This window comes from Syngnathus floridae, chromosome 4 (assembly GCF_059516105.1).
Source record: "Syngnathus floridae isolate MCC-2025c chromosome 4, RoL_Sflo_1.0, whole genome shotgun sequence".
Lineage (NCBI taxonomy): Eukaryota > Metazoa > Chordata > Actinopteri > Syngnathiformes > Syngnathidae > Syngnathus > Syngnathus floridae.
This window is the reverse complement of record NC_142416.1, coordinates 3,311,464-3,333,645: the sequence shown is the minus strand read 5'-3', so window position 1 is coordinate 3,333,645 and position 22,182 is coordinate 3,311,464. Positions and strand designations below refer to the sequence as shown.

Sequence of the window (22,182 nt, the reverse complement as noted above, 5' to 3'; positions counted from 1 at the left end):
TATATATACACACACGTATATATATATATATATATATATATATATATATATATATATATATATATATATATATATATATATATATATATATATATACGTGTGTGTGTGTATACACGTGTATGTATATATATATATATATATATATATATATATACAGTCAAACCTCGGTTTTTGACCAAAATCCATTCCAGAAGGCGGTTCGAGAAGTGAATCGGTCGAATTCCGAATCTATTTTTCCCATCCATCCATCCATCCATCGATCCATCCATCCATCGATCCATCCATCCATCCATCCATCCATCCATCCATCCATCCATCCATCCATCCATCCATCCATCCATCCATCCATCCATCCATCCATCTGGGTCGTCCCCGGGGTCTCCCACCGGTGTGGGACATGCCCAGAACACCTCCCCAGGGAGGCGTCGAGGAGGCATCCTGATGAGATGCCCGAGCCACCTCATCTGGCTCCTCTCAACATGGAGGAGTAGCGGCTTTACTCCGAGTCTCTCCCGGATGACCGAGCTTCTCACCCTATCTCTAAGGGAGAGCCCGGACATCCTGCGGAGAAAACTCTTTTGGGCCGCTTGTATCCGGGATCTCGTTCTTTCGGTCACGACCCATAGCTCGTGACCATTGGTGAGGGTAGGAGCGTAAATCAACCAGTAAATCGAGAGCTTTGCCTTTGGGCTCAGCTCTCTCTTTACCACGACGGACCGGTACAGCGTCCGCATTACTGCCGACGCTGCACCGATCCGCCTGTCGATCTCGTGCTCCATCCTCCCCTCACTCGTGAACAAGACCCCAAGATACTTAAACACCTCCACTTGGGGCATGTTGGATTTTGTCCACAATTTAGGGAGCGCGTTATCTGCGGCTCACGGCAAAAGCCATTGCCAATCACCTGTTATCCAATTTACTCACTGCGTGCTCGTTTGATTTCTTCAGATTTAGGAAAATGCTAAGACACTGAAGCAGAAATTAGACTTACACAGGTTGGTTGAGTTCAATCACAATTCTTGTTCAAAAAGCTCTGTTTTCAGGAAAGTATAATACAGCGCTGGGCCCTTCAAGAGCAGAAAGTCTCCATTCAGAAAAGGCAACATTCAAGGTTCTTTGGTTAGCTTATATCAGTTGCACATGCCAGTGTGAGCCGAGTTTGATGGGTGATGAGTCTTTGGGGTGGGGCAAGTTCGCCATGGGAGTGGGTGCTGGTTATAGGCGATTCGGTGTGTGTGGGGGCTGTTGTCTTCCATCCCGTCTTTCGGCCTTGGTGATCATCTTTGGCCGAGTCCTTGGCTGGCTCCCTCTGGCACCTGCTGGTTTTATCTCCACGTGACCTTCCTGTGAACATTCTTCTCCAATCTTGGACATAGACTGTCGTACCTCATTCTTTCAATTTTGTCATTTTGTATGAAATTATGCTAGCTTTTGGCTGTGACATCATTCTATTGCTGTTCTTTTGATACTTCATGTCTTTGCTTATTCTTAGTTTAATCATGCTTCCAACCGTATCTTTTCTTTGTTAGGCAAAATATTTCCCTCTGTGCAGAGCGTTCAGTAGTAATCAAAAACTGGCGTCTAGCATTAGTCAAAACATAAGATACAATCAAGTACTGAACGGTCAAGACGACTCTGGCCGTGTCCATGATTTAGAGAAAAAACATCAGGCATGCATTACACAGTTCCTTAAGGGTCATTAAGCTATTTAGGCAATATATCAAAAGTCATTTGTTATTTCAAAGTGCTCAGAAATATACTATATCAGATCATAAAGTTATAAAAACCTTTCTCATTACCATTTATCAAAAATGTCTAGTTATGTCTTCTTTATTGATTTGGTGTGTAGGTATAATTATAAGCTTAAAGTGTTTCTTTTATTGATTTAATATGTGAATATACTTTTCTGCTTATGTACTTTATTCAATGAGGTTTGAGCATATCTGTTTTTGTAGCTAGGTAGGACTTTTTGTATTTCAACCCCATTCCTTCAGGCAGGATCTCATCCCCGATCCGGAGAGGGCATTCCACCCTTTTCCGATCGAGGACCATGGACTCGGATTTGGAGGTGCTGACCTTCATCCCGACCGCTTCACACTCTGCTGCGAACCGCTCCAGTGAGAGCTGGAGATCACGGCCTGAAGAAGCCAACAGCACCACGTCGTCTGCAAAAAGCAGAGACGCAATGCTGAGGTCCCCAAACCGGACCCCCTCAATGCCTAGGCTGCGCCTAGAAATTCTGTCCATAAAAAATATGAACAGAATCGGTGACAAAGGGCTGCCTTGGTGGAGTCCAACCCTCACTGGGAACAAATCCGACTTACTGCTGGAAATGCGGACCAAACTCTGGCATCGGTGATACAGGGACCGAACCGCCCTTATCGGTTGGCTCGGCACCCCGTACTCCCGAAGCACCCTCCACAGAACCTCCCGAGGGACATGGTCGAACACCTTCTCCAAGTCCACAAAACATGTGGACTGGTTGGGCGAACTCCCATGCACCCTCGAGGATCCTGCTGAGGGTTTAGAGCTGGTCCACTGTTCCAGGGCCAGGACGAAAGCCACACTGCTCCTCCTGAATCCGAGGTTCGACCTCCCAACCGACCCTCCTCCCCAGCACCCCTGAATAGACCTTACCGGGGAGGCTGAGGAGTGTGATTCCCCTGTAATTGGAACACACCCTCCGGTCCCCCTTCTTAAAGAGGGGAACCACCACTCCAGTCTGCCAATCCAGAGGCACTGTCCCGGATGTCCACACAATGTTGTAGAGGCGTGTCAGCCATGACAGCCCCACAACATCCAGAGCCTTTAAGAACTCCGGGCGGATCTCATCCACCCCCGGGGCCTTGCCACCGAGGAGTTTTTTAACTACCTCAGTGACTTCGACCCCAGAGATTGGAGAATCCGCCTCAGAGTCTCCAGGCCCTGCTTCCTCAATGGAAGGCTTGTAGGTGGAATTGAGGAGGTCTTCAAAGTATTCTCCCCACCGACTCACGACGTCCCGAGTCGAGGTCAGCAGCACGCCATCCCCACTGTAAACAGAGTTGACGTTGCACTGCTTCCCCCTCCTGAGACGCCGGATGGTGGACCAGAATTTCCTCGAAGCCGTCCGGAAGTCATTCTCCATGGCCTCGCCAAACTCCTCCCACGCCCGGCCGGGTCTTTGCCTCAGCAACCGCCGAAGCCACATTCCGCTTGGCCATCCGATACCTGTCAGCTGCCTCCGGAGTCCCGCAGGCCAAAACGACCCGATAGGACCCCTTCTTCAGCTTGACGGCATCCCTTACCGCCGGTGTCCACCAGCGGGTTCAGGGATTGCCGCCACGACAGGCACCAACGACCTTACGGCCGCAGCTCTGGTCGGCCGCCTCAACAATGGAGGCGCGGAACATGGTCCACTCTGACTCAATGTCCCCCGCCTCCCCCGGGACGTGGGAAAAGCTCTGCCGGAGGTGGGAGTTGAAGCTCTTCCTGACAGGAGATTCTGCCAGACGTTCCCAGCAGACCCTCACAGAGCGTTTGCGTTTGGGTCTGCCAGGTTGGACCGGCATCTTCCCCCACCATCGGAGCCAACCCACCGCCAGTTTGTGATCAGTTGACAGCTCCGCCCCTCTCTTCGCCCGAGTGTCCAAAACACACGGCCGCAAATCCGATGACACAACTACAAAGTCGATCAGCGAACTGCGGCCTCCGGTGTCCTGGTGCCAAGTGCACACATGGACACCCTTATGTTTGAACATGGTGTTCATTATAGAAAATCCGTGTCGAGCACAGAAGTCCAATAATAGAACACCGCTCGGGTTCAGATCGGGGGGGGGGGGGTGTTCCTCCCAATCATGCCCTTCCAGGTCTCACTGTCATTGCCCACGTGAGCATTGAAGTCACCCAGTCGAACGATGGAGTCCCTAGAAGGAGCGCTCTCCAGCACTTCCCCCAGGGACCCCAAGAAGGGTTGGTACTCTGAGCTGCCGTTTGGTGCATAGACACAAACAACAGTCAGTACCCATCCCCTACCCGAAGGCAGAGGGAGGCTACCCTCTCGTTCACCAGGTTGAACCCCAATTTTCTAGGCGCCCAGCCGGGGGGAGAAAATTATACCCACACCTGCTCGACGCCTCTCACCGTGGGCAACTCCAGAGTTGAAGAGAGTTCAGCTCCTCTCGAGTGGGCTTGTACCGGAACCCAAACTGTGCGTGGAGGCAAGTCCAACTATGTCTAGTCGGAATTTTTCTGCCTCGCACACCAGCTCGGGCTTCTTTCCAGCCAGAGATGTGACATTTACAAGGACATTTACACCTCCCATCTCGCCCGCAAGGCAACCTCGATTGCGAGAGATGTGAGTCACCCGGCTCACTCTTTGTTTGACCTTCTGCCCTCTGGGAAGAGGTACAGGAGCCTGCGCTCCCGCACCACCAGACAACAGCTTCTTTCTCCAGGCTGTTAGGACCCTGAACTCGCTACCCCCTTCTGCGTAGCGTGCTGCACTGTTGCGCTATTTTCTGGAATGTCTGCTGTACGCGCACTTGCTCCTTTTTTTGCTCCTCTTATTTATTTATTTATTTATTTACTGTGTTATTTATTCATTATTTATTCAGCACACTGTTGTTATATTTGTTTACTTGTTTGTATGTTGTGGGCCATGTCTTGTCACCGTGGGATAGGGGGGAACGAAATTTCGGTTTCTTTGTGTGTCTTTGGCATGTGGAGAAATTGACAATAAAGCTGACTTTGACTTTGACTTTGACATTCCATTTCCCAAGAGCCAGCTTCTGCAGCCGGGGATCAGACCGCCAAGGTCCCTGCCTTTGGCCGCCGCCCAGCTTACACTGCACCCGACCCCTTTGGCCCCTCCCACAGGTGGTGAGCCCATGGGGAGGGGGACCCACGTTTCCTTTTCTGGCTGTGCCCGGCCGGGCCTTATGGGTGAAGGCCCGGCCACCAGCCTTTGAGCCCCGCCTCCAGGCCTGGCTCCAGAGGGGGGCCCCGGTGACCCGCATCCGAGCGAGGGAAAACGCAATCCATTTATTTTATTCATCATAAGGGGCTTGTCAGCCGTGCTTTGTCTGGCCCCTCACCTAGGACCCGTTTGCCATGGGTGACCCTACCATGGGCATGAAGCCCCAGACAATATGGCTCCTAGGATCATAGGGGCACACAAACCCCTACACCATGATAAGGTGACGACTCACGGAGGGGTCTATTTTCCCCATTACAAATAATGGGAAAAAATTTAATCTGTTCCAAGACTAAAAAAAATCACCTTTTTTAAGCATTTTTATCCGTATATTTATCCAATCGCGCAACTGCACCGCGCAACTGCACCGCGCTGGTCGCATTATTGTGACAGAGCCATCGCTGAAATTTAGAAAATATTTTTAAAGTCATGATGTACTTTCCAAGATTTAAGTGGACCTCAGTGCGCAGGGAGCTTAATTTGGTCCGATCACGCAACCGCAGCACGCCGGGCGCTCACTGTTGCATTGCTTTAAGAGCGTCTTTGTGTTTTAAGATGCCTTTACTGCTCCCACTTGCTTTCTTTGGAGGCATGATTAGGGGTTAATACAACTCTCTAAGTAACGAAAATACAATAATGAACGGAGTCAGTCGGCATCCGGGTTTTCTCTGGTCCTTTCGGCTCACCTTGCGAGGTTCGACCTCCGAATTTTGTTTGACAACTGAAGCAAAAAAATCTTTAATTTTTCATTCGAATTCCGATTTGTTCGAGAACCGTGACGTTCAAAAACCGAGGTTCTACTGTATATATACAGTGTATGTATATATATATATATATATATATATATATTATTAAGGACAACTATTACATGAATAACATGTTTATAAAACCATCGGTGTCACTCCAATTCATTAAATCCATCGATCGTTCTTTGTCAACAATGGGTGCGCGCGGCTGAGGGCGCTTGCACTTAGAAATATTCCACAGGCTCATATAATGATAGATAAACTATATTTCAAATAACTATAATATAAGCCAATAATATTATCAAACCATCCGTGCACTTTAAATCTATTAAATCCATCAATCAAATTCCTCGTCCTTTGTCAACATCGCCGCGCGTGCGCCCTGACGTCAGCCTCGTCTTTATTCCACAGATCTAGCATATAACTATATTGTAGCGTTAACAAAGTACAAGGATAGACGTGGGTTTGGTAAACGGCTCTTTATTAAACAAAACAAACTTCTAAGCGTGTGGCGGCGTGGACGTCCAGACACGAGAGCTCCATGGCATAGGACCAGGCGTGCGTAATGGCCATGTCCGAGCCCTACGCACCGTTCGCGGACAGCCACTCGGCCGAGCGCCGGCCCCCGACTCAGTAGAGTAGGACCGGGCGTGCGTAAAAGCCATATTAGTTTTTCAAACCTTCTATATCACTCCAAATCCTTAATTCCTTCAAACTCTTTGTCCTCTGTGTCACTTAGAAATGATCACCGCTATTGATAGTCCTTACGTGGGTACGTTTGTCCTTTATGTAAACAACCGCCGCACCGCGCCGTGCCACTGACGTCACTTGAAATAGTAATCCATTGGTACATCACGGTTCTCCAAACTTTCTTTCTGCTGCTCGATTACTGTTTTTAGCTGCATATTTTACAACTTGAAGTTTGTAACCTGCAAAATATGAGTTCCTTTTTGGTGCCATTTTTCTTAAGCCCACCCAGTTGATGAGTCACGGCCAACTGTGAAATTTAGAGCGCCCTCATCCAGTTTCGTCTGAAAATATAATTTTTTTCAGATGTAGTTTTTTGTTTTGTTTATTTGGTTGTTTTATCAAAGTCAAAGTCTGCTTTATCGTCGATTGTTTTTCATATACTGAGACACACAGAGATTGAAATTACGTTCCACTATCTCTCGGTGAGATAGTACACATATGCATACAAGCAACACAAAAAAAACCAAGAAGGCACAAACAATGAATAAATGTGAGTGTTGAATAAATGATAAATAAACAAATAATAATAATTGATAATAATAAATATAAGAGAAGCAAAAATGGAGCAAGTGTACATACAGCAGACAGTGGACTTGGATATGGTGCTTTAAAGTGTTAATTGCTTTATTTGATGTTTTCTCTATTTTTATGTTTTGAATATGTTCAAGATAAAGCTATAAAAGCATGTGAAGTGATCAACTATACTAAAAATAACATGGGAAGTGGTCAACTATACTTATAAGTGATGTCTTAATGATCAAGTAAAAATTTGTGAAAAAAAACATATATAAGTCGCTCCTGATTATAAGTCGCCCCCCCACCCAAACTATGAAAAAAACCCGCGACTTATAGTCCGGAAATTACGGTGTATATACCGTAATTTCCGCACTATAAGCCGCACCAGCTAAAATTCGGGGATATTTTAGTTTTTTTCTTACGTAAGCCGCATCGGACTATAAGCCGCACGTGCACACAAGTTTTTTACAAAGAAAGACAGTACACAGAAAGCCTTTTTAAAGTTTTAATAACATACTTTAACATGTCTTTCTAAACATTGCCTGTGACGCAGCAGTAGTACCGCAGCAACACGGAAGTGTGCACGTGAGTTATTAACAAAGAAAGACTGGACACAGAAAACTTTTTTAAAGTTTTAATAACATACCTTAACATTTCTTTCCAAACACTGCCTCTGACGCGGCAGTAATACCGCAGCGACACGGAAGTAACACAGCACTAATAGGGTTTGATTGAATAAAACATACCGGTAAAAGTCACTGAGACGCGGCGGTAACACAGCAGCAACACAGTAGCACAGCAGTAAAAGCGCTGATTAAAAACAAAACAAAATATATATATATGTTTGTATATACGTGTATATATATATACTATATATACTATATATGTATATATTGTATATATATATGTATATATGTGTGTGTATATACATATTTGTGTATATATACTATTATATATATATATATATATATATATATGTAGATCTGTGTGTATATATATATATATATGTAGCATATATATGGTCCCCCCAGACCCCCGGTAGGCCCCACAGACCCCCAGCGACTTTTCAGTGTTTTTTCACATTTGCCATTCTCATCCCTTGTGTGTGTGTGTGTGTGTGTGTGTGTGTGTGTGTGTGTGTGTGTGTGTGTGTGTGTGTGTGTGTGTGTGCGCGTGTGTGCGCGTGTGTGCGCGTGTGCGCGTGTGCATGTGCGCGTGTGCGTGTGTGTGTGTGTGTGTACGCGTGCGTGAATGAGCTCAATTTTTTCAGAGGTTCTTTCCCTGTTCCACAGTCTTAAGATTCTCTCGCATATCAAAACAACATATATCGGGAAATGAATGTTCCAAATGGTCCCTAGGTGTGAGTGCGAATGCGGATGGTTGTTCGTCTCTGTGTGCCCTGGGATTGGATGGCAACCGGTTCAGGGTGTCCTCCGCTGACTGTCCGATGACCGCTGGGATAGCCTCCAGCACGTCCGTGACCCCCGTGGGGACAAAGCGGTACAAAAAATGGATGGACGGATGGATATTTTGTCTTTGTGCAGGTGTAAGCGCTGTGAGGCATGCATGAGAGCTGAATGTGGAGATTGCAATTTCTGCCGAGACATGAAGAAGTTTGGAGGACCTGGAAAGCTTAAGCAAACCTGTGTGCTGCGCCAGTGTCTTTCGGTAAGTCACGTTTTTTTTTTTTATGAGATGTTAACAGTAATTGGTGAAAAAAAGAAGTTCACTGTTTCCACTTCATTTTATTTTGCATATAAGGCTATAAACTAAATCTTAAACAGTAATCCTTCGCAATTAGGAGCAATTTTTAGAGTGCTCAATCAGCCTATCAAGCATGTTTTTGGGATATGGGAGAAAATCGGAGTGCCCAGACGAAACCACGCGGGCTCGGGGAGAACATGCAAACTCCACACAGGGAGAGCCGGAGCTGGAATCGAACCAGCACCCTCCTAATTGTGAGGCGGACGTGCTACCCAGTGCCCCACCAAGCCGCCCTTCAACAGAAACAGTTAAACAAAAATTTCATTTTAAGCTCTAGACCGGGGGACCCCAAACCTATTCGAATGTGGGCCACATAACTCTTTTCTGATTGGGGGCCGGGGTTTTTTGTACCAAAAAACAGTCGCAAGGGTGCCTGAAAATAAAAATTCACTGTTTTCCAGAAAGCCACTCATTAAGTCATGAAATACTAACACTGTGAAATATGAATATGAAATAAATAAGCAAATATCAGTGTGAACTGTGGGCCTGTATCTGGCTGGTGAGTAGTTGAATGTCAGCTTTCGTTTTCGTCACAGCTAGTCCCAAACACTGATGCAGATGTTTGTCTGTTAATTTTGATCTCATCTGACTTTTCAGGTGTTTCATTCGTGGAAATGTTTGCTCGCAGATCTATGTACTGTCAAAAACGTGGACATCTTCATTGCGTGTTTTTTAATGTTAGAGTACGTGTCGTGTGGGAGGGCAGCATAGAAGTCTTTGGGGCTGTTAGACTTGAATGGTTCTTTCAGGCGTCACAGTTCTGTAACTTGACCAACTCAAACTGATAAGAAGGCTGGGCTGCATTGATGTCGACAACAAAAGGGACAGATTTCTTTTGCATAGACATGGAGTTAAACGAAATCGCACACTGAACTCCTCCTTTGGCATTTCCAGTGCTTCCACACATTTTTCAGCTGGGAACCGGTCCGCTGGTTTCTCTGCAGAGAGGTTTTGGGTAGCAGGGTGACGGTCAAATTTGTGCTTTTGCACTTGTTCCACAAGCAGTGCTAGCTTTACCTCAATAGCTTTTATGTGGGAATATATGTCATAGATAAGTTTTCCTTTGCCTTATAGGTGCAAGTTCAGGATATTTAGCACTTCTGTCAGATCTGTAAAAAAAGTAAGGTGCCATTTCCATTCTGGGTTGATCAACTCTGGACTGATTTTTCTTTTGACAGAAGAAATGTGTTAATTTCGGGTAGCAGCTCGTAAAAACGCCTCAAAACTGCCTGGGCTCAACCATCGTACCTCTCTGTAGTACAGCACTTTGCCACGCGCAGACTCAGACAGGAATTGTTGGAACTGCCTGTGTTTAAGTCCCTTTGCTCTGATGATATTAATACATGACACCACAACTCTCCATGTACCATCCACGGAGGTGAAAGAGAGCTCCCTATTCTATGGAGCGGGTGTGCGTAAAAGCCATCATAGTTTTTCAAACCTTCTGTGTCACTCCAAATCCTTAAATCCTTCAAATTCTTCATCCTCCATGTCACTTAGAAACAAAGGTGCTAATGATGCTGGTAGAGAAACAATGATGCCGGTAGTACGTGGGGCCCTTCGTCATCTTCGTCATCCCGTGATCAATCTTTGTCCTTTTTGTAAACAACCGCCGCGCACGCCGCGCCGCGCTGCTGACGTCACTTGAAATTCAAATTACAGTAATCCCTTGCTACATCGCGGCTCGTTTATCGCGGTTTCACTTTTTTTGGGGGGGAAAATTTTTGAAAAAAAACACATAAGTCGCTCCTTATTATAAGTCGCCCCCCCACCCAAACTATGAAAAAAACTGCAACTTATAGTCCGAAAATTACGGTACATTAGTTAACCTGAGAAGGCAGCCACCTGGTAATTACTATTAGCATAGCGACCATTAAAGATAAAGAATTGGGACAAACTATACCAGCTAGTGACACTTTACCAACTGACCGACCGACCGACCAACCAACCAACCAACGCATAAACCTTAGTGCCAGTGATTTGCTGAATTAATGTGACCAATTTGAAGGTGTTTCATAAGGAGTAGTCGGGCTGTTTGATTTTTATGATTGCTTTGTTACAGTGTTAGTGACAGCTTGGACTGTTTTTCATTCGGAAAGGGGGAACGTTGTAGAAGCACCTCATCCATATAGTCACTCACAAGTGGCTGCTTTATTCTCGTGTCCATCTAATTCACATAGCATCAAAATGACTTACTCAATCCGCCTGATATTGTCATCTGCGTATTGGTTCTCTTTTAATAAAATGTCAACAGACTTTATTGTGTGGGGAGCATTGAAGGTGACGGATGGCAAACGGACCCCTTTGACTGCCGAACAACATGCCTGACATAAATTAACAAAACAAAGGATCCCTTCGGCTGCCTAGAAACACGCCTATCTGAAAAAACAAGACGTTCTATGCGACGCTCTCTCGGGGTTAACACAATTCCCAAATTCTAGACCCCAAAGTTCGCGTAAAATTGAGCTTTAGCTGTATTGGTTATTGGCCTACTTTGCTACTAATATTTGGTATCAGGATTGGGCCAAAAAAATGATATTGGTTTATTTCTGTTCAGAAATTTTGTTTTGAAAAGTAAAACTTGGTGTTTGTCATATATAAACCTGATTTATTTTTTTTACCTTTCTTTCCAGCCAGGACTACCACTGTCTGCTGTTTGTGAAATATGCAAGGAGCCTAACCAAGATGAAACTGGAGATCGGCTCTTTACTCTGATGGAATGTTCGAATTGTGCACAGATAATCCACCCTGCTTGCCTCACGGTACAGAATGTTAGTTTTTTTTCCACTCTGTTTGAAATTCAAATATTTATGTTTACCGTGTTTTTGGACTAAAAGTCGCTCCGGAATATAGGTCGCATTAGCCATAAAATGCACAATAACGTGAAAAAAAACATATATAAGTCGCTCCGGAGTATAAGTCACATTTTGGGGGAAATTTATTCGACAAAATCCAACACCAAGAACAGACATGAATGAGTAACAACAGGCTAAACAATAGGTATGCTAACGTGACATGAACACAAACGAAGAGCTGAGAACGGGCTTGACGTAACATTCAGAGTTAATATAACTATTACATAAATAACAGGTTTATAAAACCATCTGTGTCACTCTAATTCATTAAATCCATCGATCGTCCTTTATGTCGGCAACCGGTCGGGTGTGCGCATCTGACGGCGGTTGCACTTCAAAATATTCCACAGGCCCATATAACGATATATAAATTATATATCAAATAACTATTATATGAGCAATAATATTATCAAACCATCTGTGTTACTCCAAATCATTAAATCCATCAATGCTATGTCAACAATGCCGGCCGGGTGCGCTTCAAAATATTCCACAGGCCCATATAAGGATATATAAATTATATATCAAATATATATTATCAATATTATTATTGATAATAATATTATTATTGATAATATTATTATAATATTATCAAACCATCTGTGTCACTCCAAATCATTAAATCCATCGATCAAATTCATCATCCTTTGACAACAACGCTGCGCGTGCGCCCTGATGTCAGCCTCGTCGTTATTCCACAGATCTCGTATATTGTAGCGTTAAGAAAGTACAAGGAAAGACGTGTGTTTGGTAAACGGCTCTTTGTTTAACAAGAGTTCAACAAGCCAACAACTACTGAACTATAACGATAAAAACATATACAAGTTGCTACACAAAATAAAATCTATCAAATAATTATAACATATATAGTTCACCGCCACACGGCCCCCCGCACCGGCGTGGACTTCCAGGCGTGTGGCGGCGTGGACTTCCATCCCCGGAGGTGGCACTTCCAGCCATGGAGGTGGAAGAGAGGTCCATTGAATAGGACCGGGCGTGCGTAAAAGCCATGTCCGAGCCCCATCCACCGTCCCCGGACAGCTACCCGGCCGAGCGCCGGCCCATCCAAGGAGGTGAAAGAGAGCTCCGTAGAGTGGGACCGGGCGTGCGTAAAAGCCATGTCCTAGCTGCATCCACCGTCCCTGGACAGCCACCCGGCCAAGCGCCGGCCCCCGATTTCCATCCACGGAGGTGAAAGAGAGCTCCGTAGAGTAGGACGGTTCTTTATTTAACAAAACAAGAGTTCAATGAGCCAACAACTACTGAACTGTAACGATAAAAACATATACAAGTTACTACACAAAATAACATTTAAAAGTTACCGAACCCCATCAGTTTCATATGCGCATTCACTGAACCCCTCTATAGGGGGGGTGGGGGGCTGGGGGGGTGGGGGGCTGGGGGGGATTGACATACCAGCAAATCAGTGTGACTTCTGCTGTTGCTTTTGCAAGACCAGTTCAGATATGCGTTATCGCGAATTTACACGACATTCAGGTGTGTTCAGCCAACCGCGGGCGGGGTCGTGGGGGGGAGGGGGCGGGGCAATGACATACCAGCTCTGCCGAACCCCTGAAGCCGACTCACCGAACCTGTAGGTTAAGAACCACTGTTTTAGAAGGTTAAATATGCAAAGATAGTTCTTCAGCCGCTCTTATTTTATCAGATACACTCTCATTGTTTTGTATTCTTTTCACTGTAGTTTACTAATGAACTTTAAAGAACAAACGTGCACATCATGAAATTGCATTTTGTACTGTGTGCGTGCATGCATGCATGCATGTACTTATGTATTTGTGTGATTAAATAAAAACCTCTCAGTAGGGTGGCCAGACGTCCTCTTTTTCCCTGACATGTCTTACTTTTGAGCCCTAAAAAAATGTCCGGAGGGAATTTCAAAATCGTCCAGGATTTTGTTGGACTGCCTCAAACATAATACATGTACAGTACATTGTCAATAGAATTGCCACTCCGTTCCATCTCACTCAATTTCAGGTTTTTCTGTATCGTTCACAAATAAGTCACACCCTTCTCCTCAAATCTAGTCACTTTGATACGTAGTAGGGTGGGCTGGCCAGTCTACACCGAGTGTTTACAAGCACTGCCAAAACGAAAATGCACGTTCACGGAGGAGTTGAATAAATAAAATTCCCATGCTTTCGGCAGGGTCTTGATCCTTATGAAACTGAGGGCTTGACATGCAAGGCAGGCACTTACGTGTCTGTGACAAATAAAGGAGGACTGGAAAGTTATTTTTTTTCTCTTCAAATGTTGCACCGATGGCCGTATTTCTTTTGTCTCTTTTTACTTAGTGTTCCACTATAAAACTCGAAAATGTCAGTGTATACATATTGTTAGGGTTTGTTAGTGTAAACATGTTTTTGTTATTGTGTATATGTTGTTTTGTGTTATTCGGGCCAATAAATGCAATTGCTATACAGACACCATGTCATTTGCGTCATAACATATGACACAGATGAACCCTCCCCCCAAAAAAACCCAACAACAAAATGACCCTGCCCCCTCCCAAATAAAGGTGTCCTCTTTTTCAGAAACCTAAATCTGGTCACCCTACCTCTAAGATTTAAACCAAAACTCAAAACTCGAATATAGCATAAATTACTGATTTTTAAAGGCCTTTAGAAGTGACATTTTTTTTTAAACCATGTTACATTATGTTCTGTCCCCGACTGTACATAATGGAAGTTTAAAGCAGTTGTTCTTGCTTACTTGAACGTCTTTCTTTATTGTTCTGTCAACACGCTACAGGTTACAGACCGGTCACAATTCCTTGATGGACCGTGTTCCCTTCCCGTAGTCCCCCTCGAACACAATACTCACAAATAAACAATCCTATTGTTACAAACCAAACAGCTGTATTCCCCAGTGACATTTGAATTTATTGCAGGCAGTAAAATCAAGCTATAATTCATTAATTAAATAAATATTTACAGTAGCATTATACATCGGTAACTCTTCTTCTTTCACTGCAGATTCAGGGTGAAGGAATTATCAACAAAGACCTTCCAAGCTGTTGGGAATGTCCGAAATGTGTTCAAGGGATCACTGACTCAGAGGTACACAACTGACAAACAGAAGGATGAGTGTGCAACATAAAGAGAGAATGCAAGTTTACAAAACATATGCAGTTCACTCATCATGTAAATCCATTGTTATTTTAATTAAATTAAATATAAACTGTTGATTAGTTGCTTGATGCAGTTGTTACAATGTGTCCACAGCATGCCTCATGTAGTTAACTGTGTTGGTGATTATTGTTACATTCATGGTTAAAATTACAGTTGATAATTATATTATATGAGCTTGTCTGCACTTTGTACTTAACATTTGCATTTTGACGCTCTTGGCTCATCTTGTGGTCAGTCTGTAGCGGTGCCCATAGATTGTCCTGGCAAAGTGTTTGCACACCTCGTGGTAGACGGGTGTGCTGTTTGTTGTTCCCTGGTGAATAAGAAAGGACCACTCATACAAACAAGGCTAATTTTGGAAAGTCTCGAGTACGCGTGTGGCATACGCACGACTGAAGTGTTACTTTGTTCAGATAGATAATTCAATAGATTCAAAGCAACTCTTGTTGTGGTGACCCACAAGGAGTATACATTGACCTGTCTTTAAAGGCGTGGTGGTAGAATGACACTTCTTTGCTAAAAGAGAATGCAGGGATCAGAGTTGAAGTGAGGTAGTTTGTTCTTTGAGATGTGAAGAGTTCAGTTTTGTACGAGACATAACTTGCCTTTGAGTCAAAATTAAACTGCAGGAGGTTCAGTCTTTGAGTCTGAATGAAGATTTACATCCAGGGATTTAGTAATAACCTCTATTTATAATAATAACCTTTATTTAACCAGGTAAAACACCTATTGAGATCGAAATCTGTTTTACAAGGGAGACCTGCCCAAATGATTGTGAGCGCGCGTCAACCATTGTATATAGTTAAGAGACAGAACACATGTTAAAGTAGAAAAAAGCAATAAAATAAATAACAAAGATGGATCATGTCTTAAGTTGCAACAGTTGGAATCAAAAGTAGAAAAAAGCAATAAAATAAATAACAAAGATGGATCATGTCTTAAGTTGCAACAGTTGGAATCACAATAACAATTTAAAAACACAAACATTCTTTCATGGCCTCACAGTCCCTGTCAACCATGATAGAGTGAAACCTTGCAGATCAAACAAGCATTAACAGTTTCAAGTCATTCTGGAAAGAGTTCCATATTGATGTGGCAGCAAAGCTGAACGCTCTTTTCTCTTGTTCAGTCCGGACATCTTTAACAATTAGGTGAATGATATTCCTGGAGCGCAAGCAAAGCGACTTTTATTTCTTTGTCTCCTCGTCTCATTATTTCCTACATCTCCACAGTTGATAATCCTTATGCAAGCAAAAATGACGAATTTTAATGCAAGCATCTACGTAGCAACGATGAAATAGCCCGAATGACCGCATTTCAGCACATCGCAGCACCTGAGATAAATAACTGTGGTGCCTCAAACACAGCGCTGCTGGATGCTCAAACAGCTATCGGCAAAATAGTGTGAAGTCCTTCCTTTTGAGACTCTTTGGACTGTCCGAACTGGAGAAAACAGATCTACTGCTGCACCTCAATGACCTTGGTGACGGCAAACTATCCGAATTGATGGAAAGGATATTCCAACACAAACTACTGTGTGCTCGCTGTGGAAGCTGACAGGGCTATTCTGGCTAATGTTCAACAGTTTGTCGACGTGATGACTCCCAAGACAGACACCTGGGCCCCGTTAACACCCGAGGAAGACGCATCAACCACTGCCATTAGCCAACCACCAACCTCACTACGGGTTGTGTTCTCTCCATGTTAGCTTTGCTGTTCTAAATCTGAAATTTCAAGGGGCCAGGGGAAATGTCAGGGCCTAGGCTTGGCACCTATGTATATGTGCTGGATGAGGCTGCAAGCCGTTGCTTGTTACTGACTCCATATCCCGCCGAAGTGCGCTCAGCGCAACATCTTGCCGGCACAGCCACTAGACAAGATGGATGGACGGACGAGAGGATGGACAGATGGACAGACTGATAAAAGACATACAGATGGCACGAGTGCAAACTTAACAGGCTCAGAGAAAAGGCTGCCACTCCCAACGGTGCCAACAAAAGAAACCAATAAGTGCAACAAGATAAAAGACATCAAAGGCAAAGTAACAAAGACACTGTTACAAAAGAGAAAACGAACTGCAGGCCTGCTGGTGAGAGGCCTAAATAAAATAGCCGCCACACACGCTGGACACCGTTTGCATGGCTGTCGTCCCAGGAAAAAGCCTCTTCTAAAAAAGATGCACAAGGAAGCTTGCAAAAGGTTTGCTGAAGACAAGCAAACTAAGGATATGGGTTACTGGAACCATGTCCTGTGGTCTGATGAGATCAAGTTAAACATATTTGGTTCAGATGGTGTCCAGCGTGTGCGGCGGCAACCAGGTGAAGAGTACAAAAGACAAATGTGTCTTGCCAAAAGTCAAGCATGTTGGGAGCGTCATAATCTGGGGCTGTATGAGTGCTGCTGGCACTGGGGAGCTACAGTTCATTGCGGGAACAATGAATGCCAACATATACTGTGGAATACTAAAGCAGAGCATGATCCCCTCCCTCCATAAACTGGGCCGCGGAGCAGTATTCTAACATAACAACCCCAAACACACCTCCCAGACGACCACTGCCTTCCTAAAGAAGATGAGGGTGAAGGTGATGGACTGGGCAACCATGTCCCCAGACCTAAACCCTATTGAACATCTGTGGGGCATCCTCAAACGGAAGGTGGAGGAACTTAATGTCTCCAACATCCACCAACTCCCTGATGTCATCATGGAAGAGTGGAAGAGGATTCCAGCGGCAACCTGTGAAGCTCTGGTGAACTCCATGCCTAAAAGGGTTACGGCGGTGCTGGAAAATAATCTTGGCCACACAAAATATTGACATTTGGGTCCATTTTTTACATTTTCAGTTGGGGTGTACTCACTTTTGTTGCCAGCATTTTACACATTAATTGTTGTATTTTGAGATGCTTTGAAGTAACAATAAATTTACTTTGCTATCCAAGCTCTACAGTGACTACTTAACATTGTCACAAAGTGTCATTTCTTCAGTGTTGTCCCATGACAAGGTATACAGTAATTAAAACATTGCAGAAATGAGAGGGGTGGTACTCGCTTTTGTGATTTTATCTATCTATCTATCTATCTATCTATCTATCTAGATAGATAGATAGATAGATAGATAGATAGATAGATAGATAGATAGATAGATAGATAGATAGATAGATAGATAGATAGATAGATAGATAGATACACCGTATTTTTCGGACTAAAAGTCGCTCCAGAATATAGGTCGCATTAGCCATAAAATGCACCAAACATATACTATAAGTCGCATTTTGGGGGAAATTTATTCGACAAAATCCAACACCAAGAACAGACATGAACAAGCAACAACAGGCTAAAGCAGGGGTGGGCAAACTTTTTGACTGGCGGGACGAATTTGGTTCTAAATTTTGATCGGGGTGCCGAACCAGGAGCAGATGAGTGTAGTTTTTGTGTGAAGTAATAGAAATGACATGTAAAGGTCATTGCATAAAAGGTTTGTACTTTTAGTAGGTAGTAAAGCATGGATTTTCAAAAAAAGCTTTTTGAAAACAAATGCATTTATTAACAGCATTAAAAAAAATATTTCACCAAAAAAACTACTATTAGTGATTCTCATTAAATACGACACTGTTATTATGAATAATAGTTTCCATCACTTCAGTGCCTGCGGTCAGATTTATGAAATATGTTTATCTAATGAGGCGAAATCACATCAAACGGCAAACATTCTGACCAAATACATCATCTTGAAGAATCAGTGAAAGAATACTTCTAAATAAAGTAATAAAGAAATCAATAGTATTGTTGGTCTCCCTTTTTTGCTAGTGCATCATGGTCTGTAGTAAAATTTGTTGTGGTGATTCTTAGGATAGAGCCGAGGTGTCGGTCCGTTAACCTAGAGCTGTGACGGGCGTTGTTGATGTTCATGTGGCGGAACGTCTGCTCACACACGTAGGTCGAGCCAAATTGTCCTCTCTTTTTTTATTTTTTTTTAAACACTCGGCACTGTGTCCACCTTTCTTTTCTTCGGGCCACTCAGTTTAGAAGAAGGATTCCAGGGAAAGGTTTGTGGGTGCCATTAACGTAAAACTGTATCTGAAAGCTCAGCATGCAAATTACGAGAATGCTGACGTCACAGCCCACACTCGAAATTCGTACTACTTAGTACGTACACGCACTTGTGAGTGTGCACCGAGCTTTCTGACACGGCTTCCGGGAGTAAATGCGCGGGCGGGCGCTTCCCCATCTATTGGGGAAACATACTAATTGCAGGGAAAATGACCCAAAAAAAAAGTTCAATAATACAATTTATTCAGGTTTGGCGGGCCGGATTAAACGGCCCAGTGGGCCGAATGTGGTCTGCGGGCTGTAGTTTGCCTATGTCTGGGCTAAACGATAGGTATGCTAACGTGACATAAACACAAACAAAGAGCTGAGAACAAGCCTGACGTAACAGTCAGAGTTATTCAAATAACTATTACATAAGTAACACGTTTATAAAACCATCTGTGTCGCTCCAATTCATTAAATCCATCGATCGTCCTTTATGTCAACAATGGGTGCGCGCCGCTGACGGCACTTGCACTTCACAATGTTCCACAGGCCCACATAACCATATATAAATTATATATCAAAAAACTATTATATAAGCAATAATATTATCAAACCATCTGTCACTCCAAATCATTAAATCCATCGATCAAATTCCTCGTCCTTTGTCAATGACGCCGCACGTGCGACCTGACGTCAGCCTCATCGTTATTCCACAGATCTAGTATATAACTATATTGTAGGGTTAACAAAGTACAAGTGGCTTTGGTAAACGGCTCTTTATTTAACAAAACAAGAGTTCAACGAGCCAACAACTACTGAACTATAACGATAAAAACATATACAAGTTGCTACACGAAATAAAATATATCAAATAACTATAACATAAATAGTTCACCGCCACACGGCCCCAAGCACCGGCGTCGACTTTCAGGCGTGTGGCGGCGTGGAATTCCATCCCCGGAGGTGGCACTTCCAGCCACGGAGGTGGAAGAAAGCTCCATAGAATAGGACCGGGCGTGCGTAAAAGCCATGTCCGAGCCCCATCCACCGTCCCCGGACAGCCACCCGGCCGAGTGCTGGCCCCCGACTTTCATTCACGGAGGTGAAATAGAGCGCCGTAGAGCAGGGCTGGGCGTCCGTAAAAGCTGACGTCACTTGAAATTCAAATGACAGTAATCCCTTGCTACATCGCGGTTCGTTTATCGCGGTTTCACTTTTTTTTTAATTTTGATATAAGTCGCTCCTCAGTATGTCGCCTCCCCACCCAAACTATGGAAAAAAAATGCAACTTATAGTCAGAAAAAAACGGTGTGTGTGTGTGTATGTGTGTGTATATATATATATATATATATATATATATATATATATATATATATATATATATATATATACACACACACACATACACACACACACACCGTCATGTGATCATGTATATATATATATATATATATATATATATATATATATATATATATATATACACACATACACACACACCGTCATGTGATCATGTGTATATATATATATATATATATATATATATATATATATATATATATATATATATATGTATGTATATATATATATATATATATATATATATATATATACACATGATCATCATCGGTTTAAACGTTATATGACATGACTTTCTTCACCCAGTCGTTCTCGTCCTTCCTCACTACATGTCCGCACCATCGCAGTCTGCCTCTCCTCACCACATCCACCATGGCCTCCACTCCCATCCCATCTTCTTTCTCGGCTCTGCACTGGTCTTTTCCTCCCTCATTGACACACCACAAATCCATCTGATCATCCTCATTTCTGCTCCTTTTAGTTTGTCTTCATGTTTTAGTTTCAGGGCCCATGCCTCACTTCCGTACGTCATACCACTTCTGCCGCAGGCTGAGTACACTTGGCCTCTCATCTTCAGGGATGAGGCCTTAGATGTTAAGAAGGGCATGAGTTCACTGAATTTCTTCCACCCGCTTCTCACCCTTGTGGTCACTGCTAGGTTCTGTTCGCGTGATCGGGCAACATTCACCCTCCATTTCGTCGCATCCCACCTTTCCATCCCAATCATTCTCCACATTCAGCAGCTTCTCCATGTACCTTCGCCTTACTTCCTTCACTCCTCTGTTGTCTGTCACGATGTTGCCATCCTCATCCTTCACACAGTTTGCACCGGTCACATCACACCTCTCCTTAGCCATTTGCTTCGCAATGCGGCGTGGCATGGTTGCAATCAGCCTGTGGCATTGCTGAGGTGTTGTGGATCCCCAGGACGCTTCAATAGCGGCCTTGAGCTCATTTGCATTTTTGGGTCTGGTGTCTTTCAGCTTCTTCTTCACAATACCCCACAAATTCTTTCATGGGGAATTGGCAGGCCAATCGAGGATAGTAATGCCATGGTCAGTACACCATTTACTGGTGGTTTTGGCACTTTGGGCAGGTGCCAGATCATGCTGGAAAATGAAATCATCATCTCCATAGAGGTTTTCAGCAACCGGAAGCATGTAGTGCTCTAAAATCTGCATTTACCGTAATTTCCGGACTATAAGCCGCGACTTTTTTCCAAAATTTTGAACCCTGCGGCTTACAGTCAGGTGCGGCTTATATAATTTTTTTTTTTTGATTTTTGTGATGACTTGATCACTTTTATACACTCGTAAAAAGGCTGTGGACCACTGTTGTGCGGTATCTTGAAGAAAAAAACAACAACAAAAATACTATTTTGAAACACTACTATGGCTGCTGCTTATTCTGGCTGTCTTGCTTGTGACTATTATGAGCTTTAGTAGGAATGTACGCTAGGTGACCTGCGTCAAAGGGCTCTAAACCAGGGGTGTCAAACTCAATTCTTTCGCGGGCCACATTGTAGTCATAGCTTCTTTCGGAGGGCCATTATGACCGTCAACCCAAATAAATGTATGAGCATCTCATTATATACAGTAAAAGCTACAAAACAAACTGACAAATAACTCGTTTTCAAATCAGACGAGTAAAAACTGGTCAAATATTTAAAAAAAAAGATATTATTAAAAGTGAAGACAATTTGCAATTCTAGTAATGACACACAAATTTGATGCACAATTTGTCTTCGCGGGCCACATAGAATGATGTGGTGGGCCGTATCTGGCCCCCGGGCCTTGAGTTTGACACCTGTGCTCTAAACCCTTTCTCTTACTCTGCCATGTGACTCAGAGATTACACAAAGCAGTGGCGCTGTTTGGACCATCTGCATTGTATTAAAACCCAATCAATCAGCATTTAAATTCAATTCTTCTATCATTTTGCTCATCAAAAACAAGTTGTAATGAATGTGAACTTTTAATGCATTTTATTCAGAAGGTTGCTTTGAACCCTGAGGCTTAAATGGCGGCGCGGCGTACTTATGGATTTTTACAGCCTC

General features: G+C 43.6%; 1 protein-coding gene across 5 annotated transcripts in view; it reads left to right on the top strand.

Annotated features, from left to right (window-relative positions):
* The window catches only part of LOC148398589 (lysine-specific demethylase 2A-like), a 170,199-nt gene that overhangs the window by 99,583 nt on the left and 48,434 nt on the right, over positions 1–22,182 (top strand). For 3 of the 5 annotated variants that reach the window (XM_088372317.1, XM_088372320.1, XM_088372316.1), the window contains 3 exons: positions 8,511–8,634; positions 11,364–11,501; positions 14,579–14,662. In XM_088372317.1, coding sequence (XP_088228443.1) covers positions 8,511–8,634; positions 11,364–11,501; positions 14,579–14,662 — 346 coding nt within the window. The remainder of the gene's footprint in view (positions 1–8,510; positions 8,635–11,363; positions 11,502–14,578; positions 14,663–22,182) is intronic. The other 2 variants (XM_088372319.1, XM_088372318.1) reach the window with 1 other exon arrangement.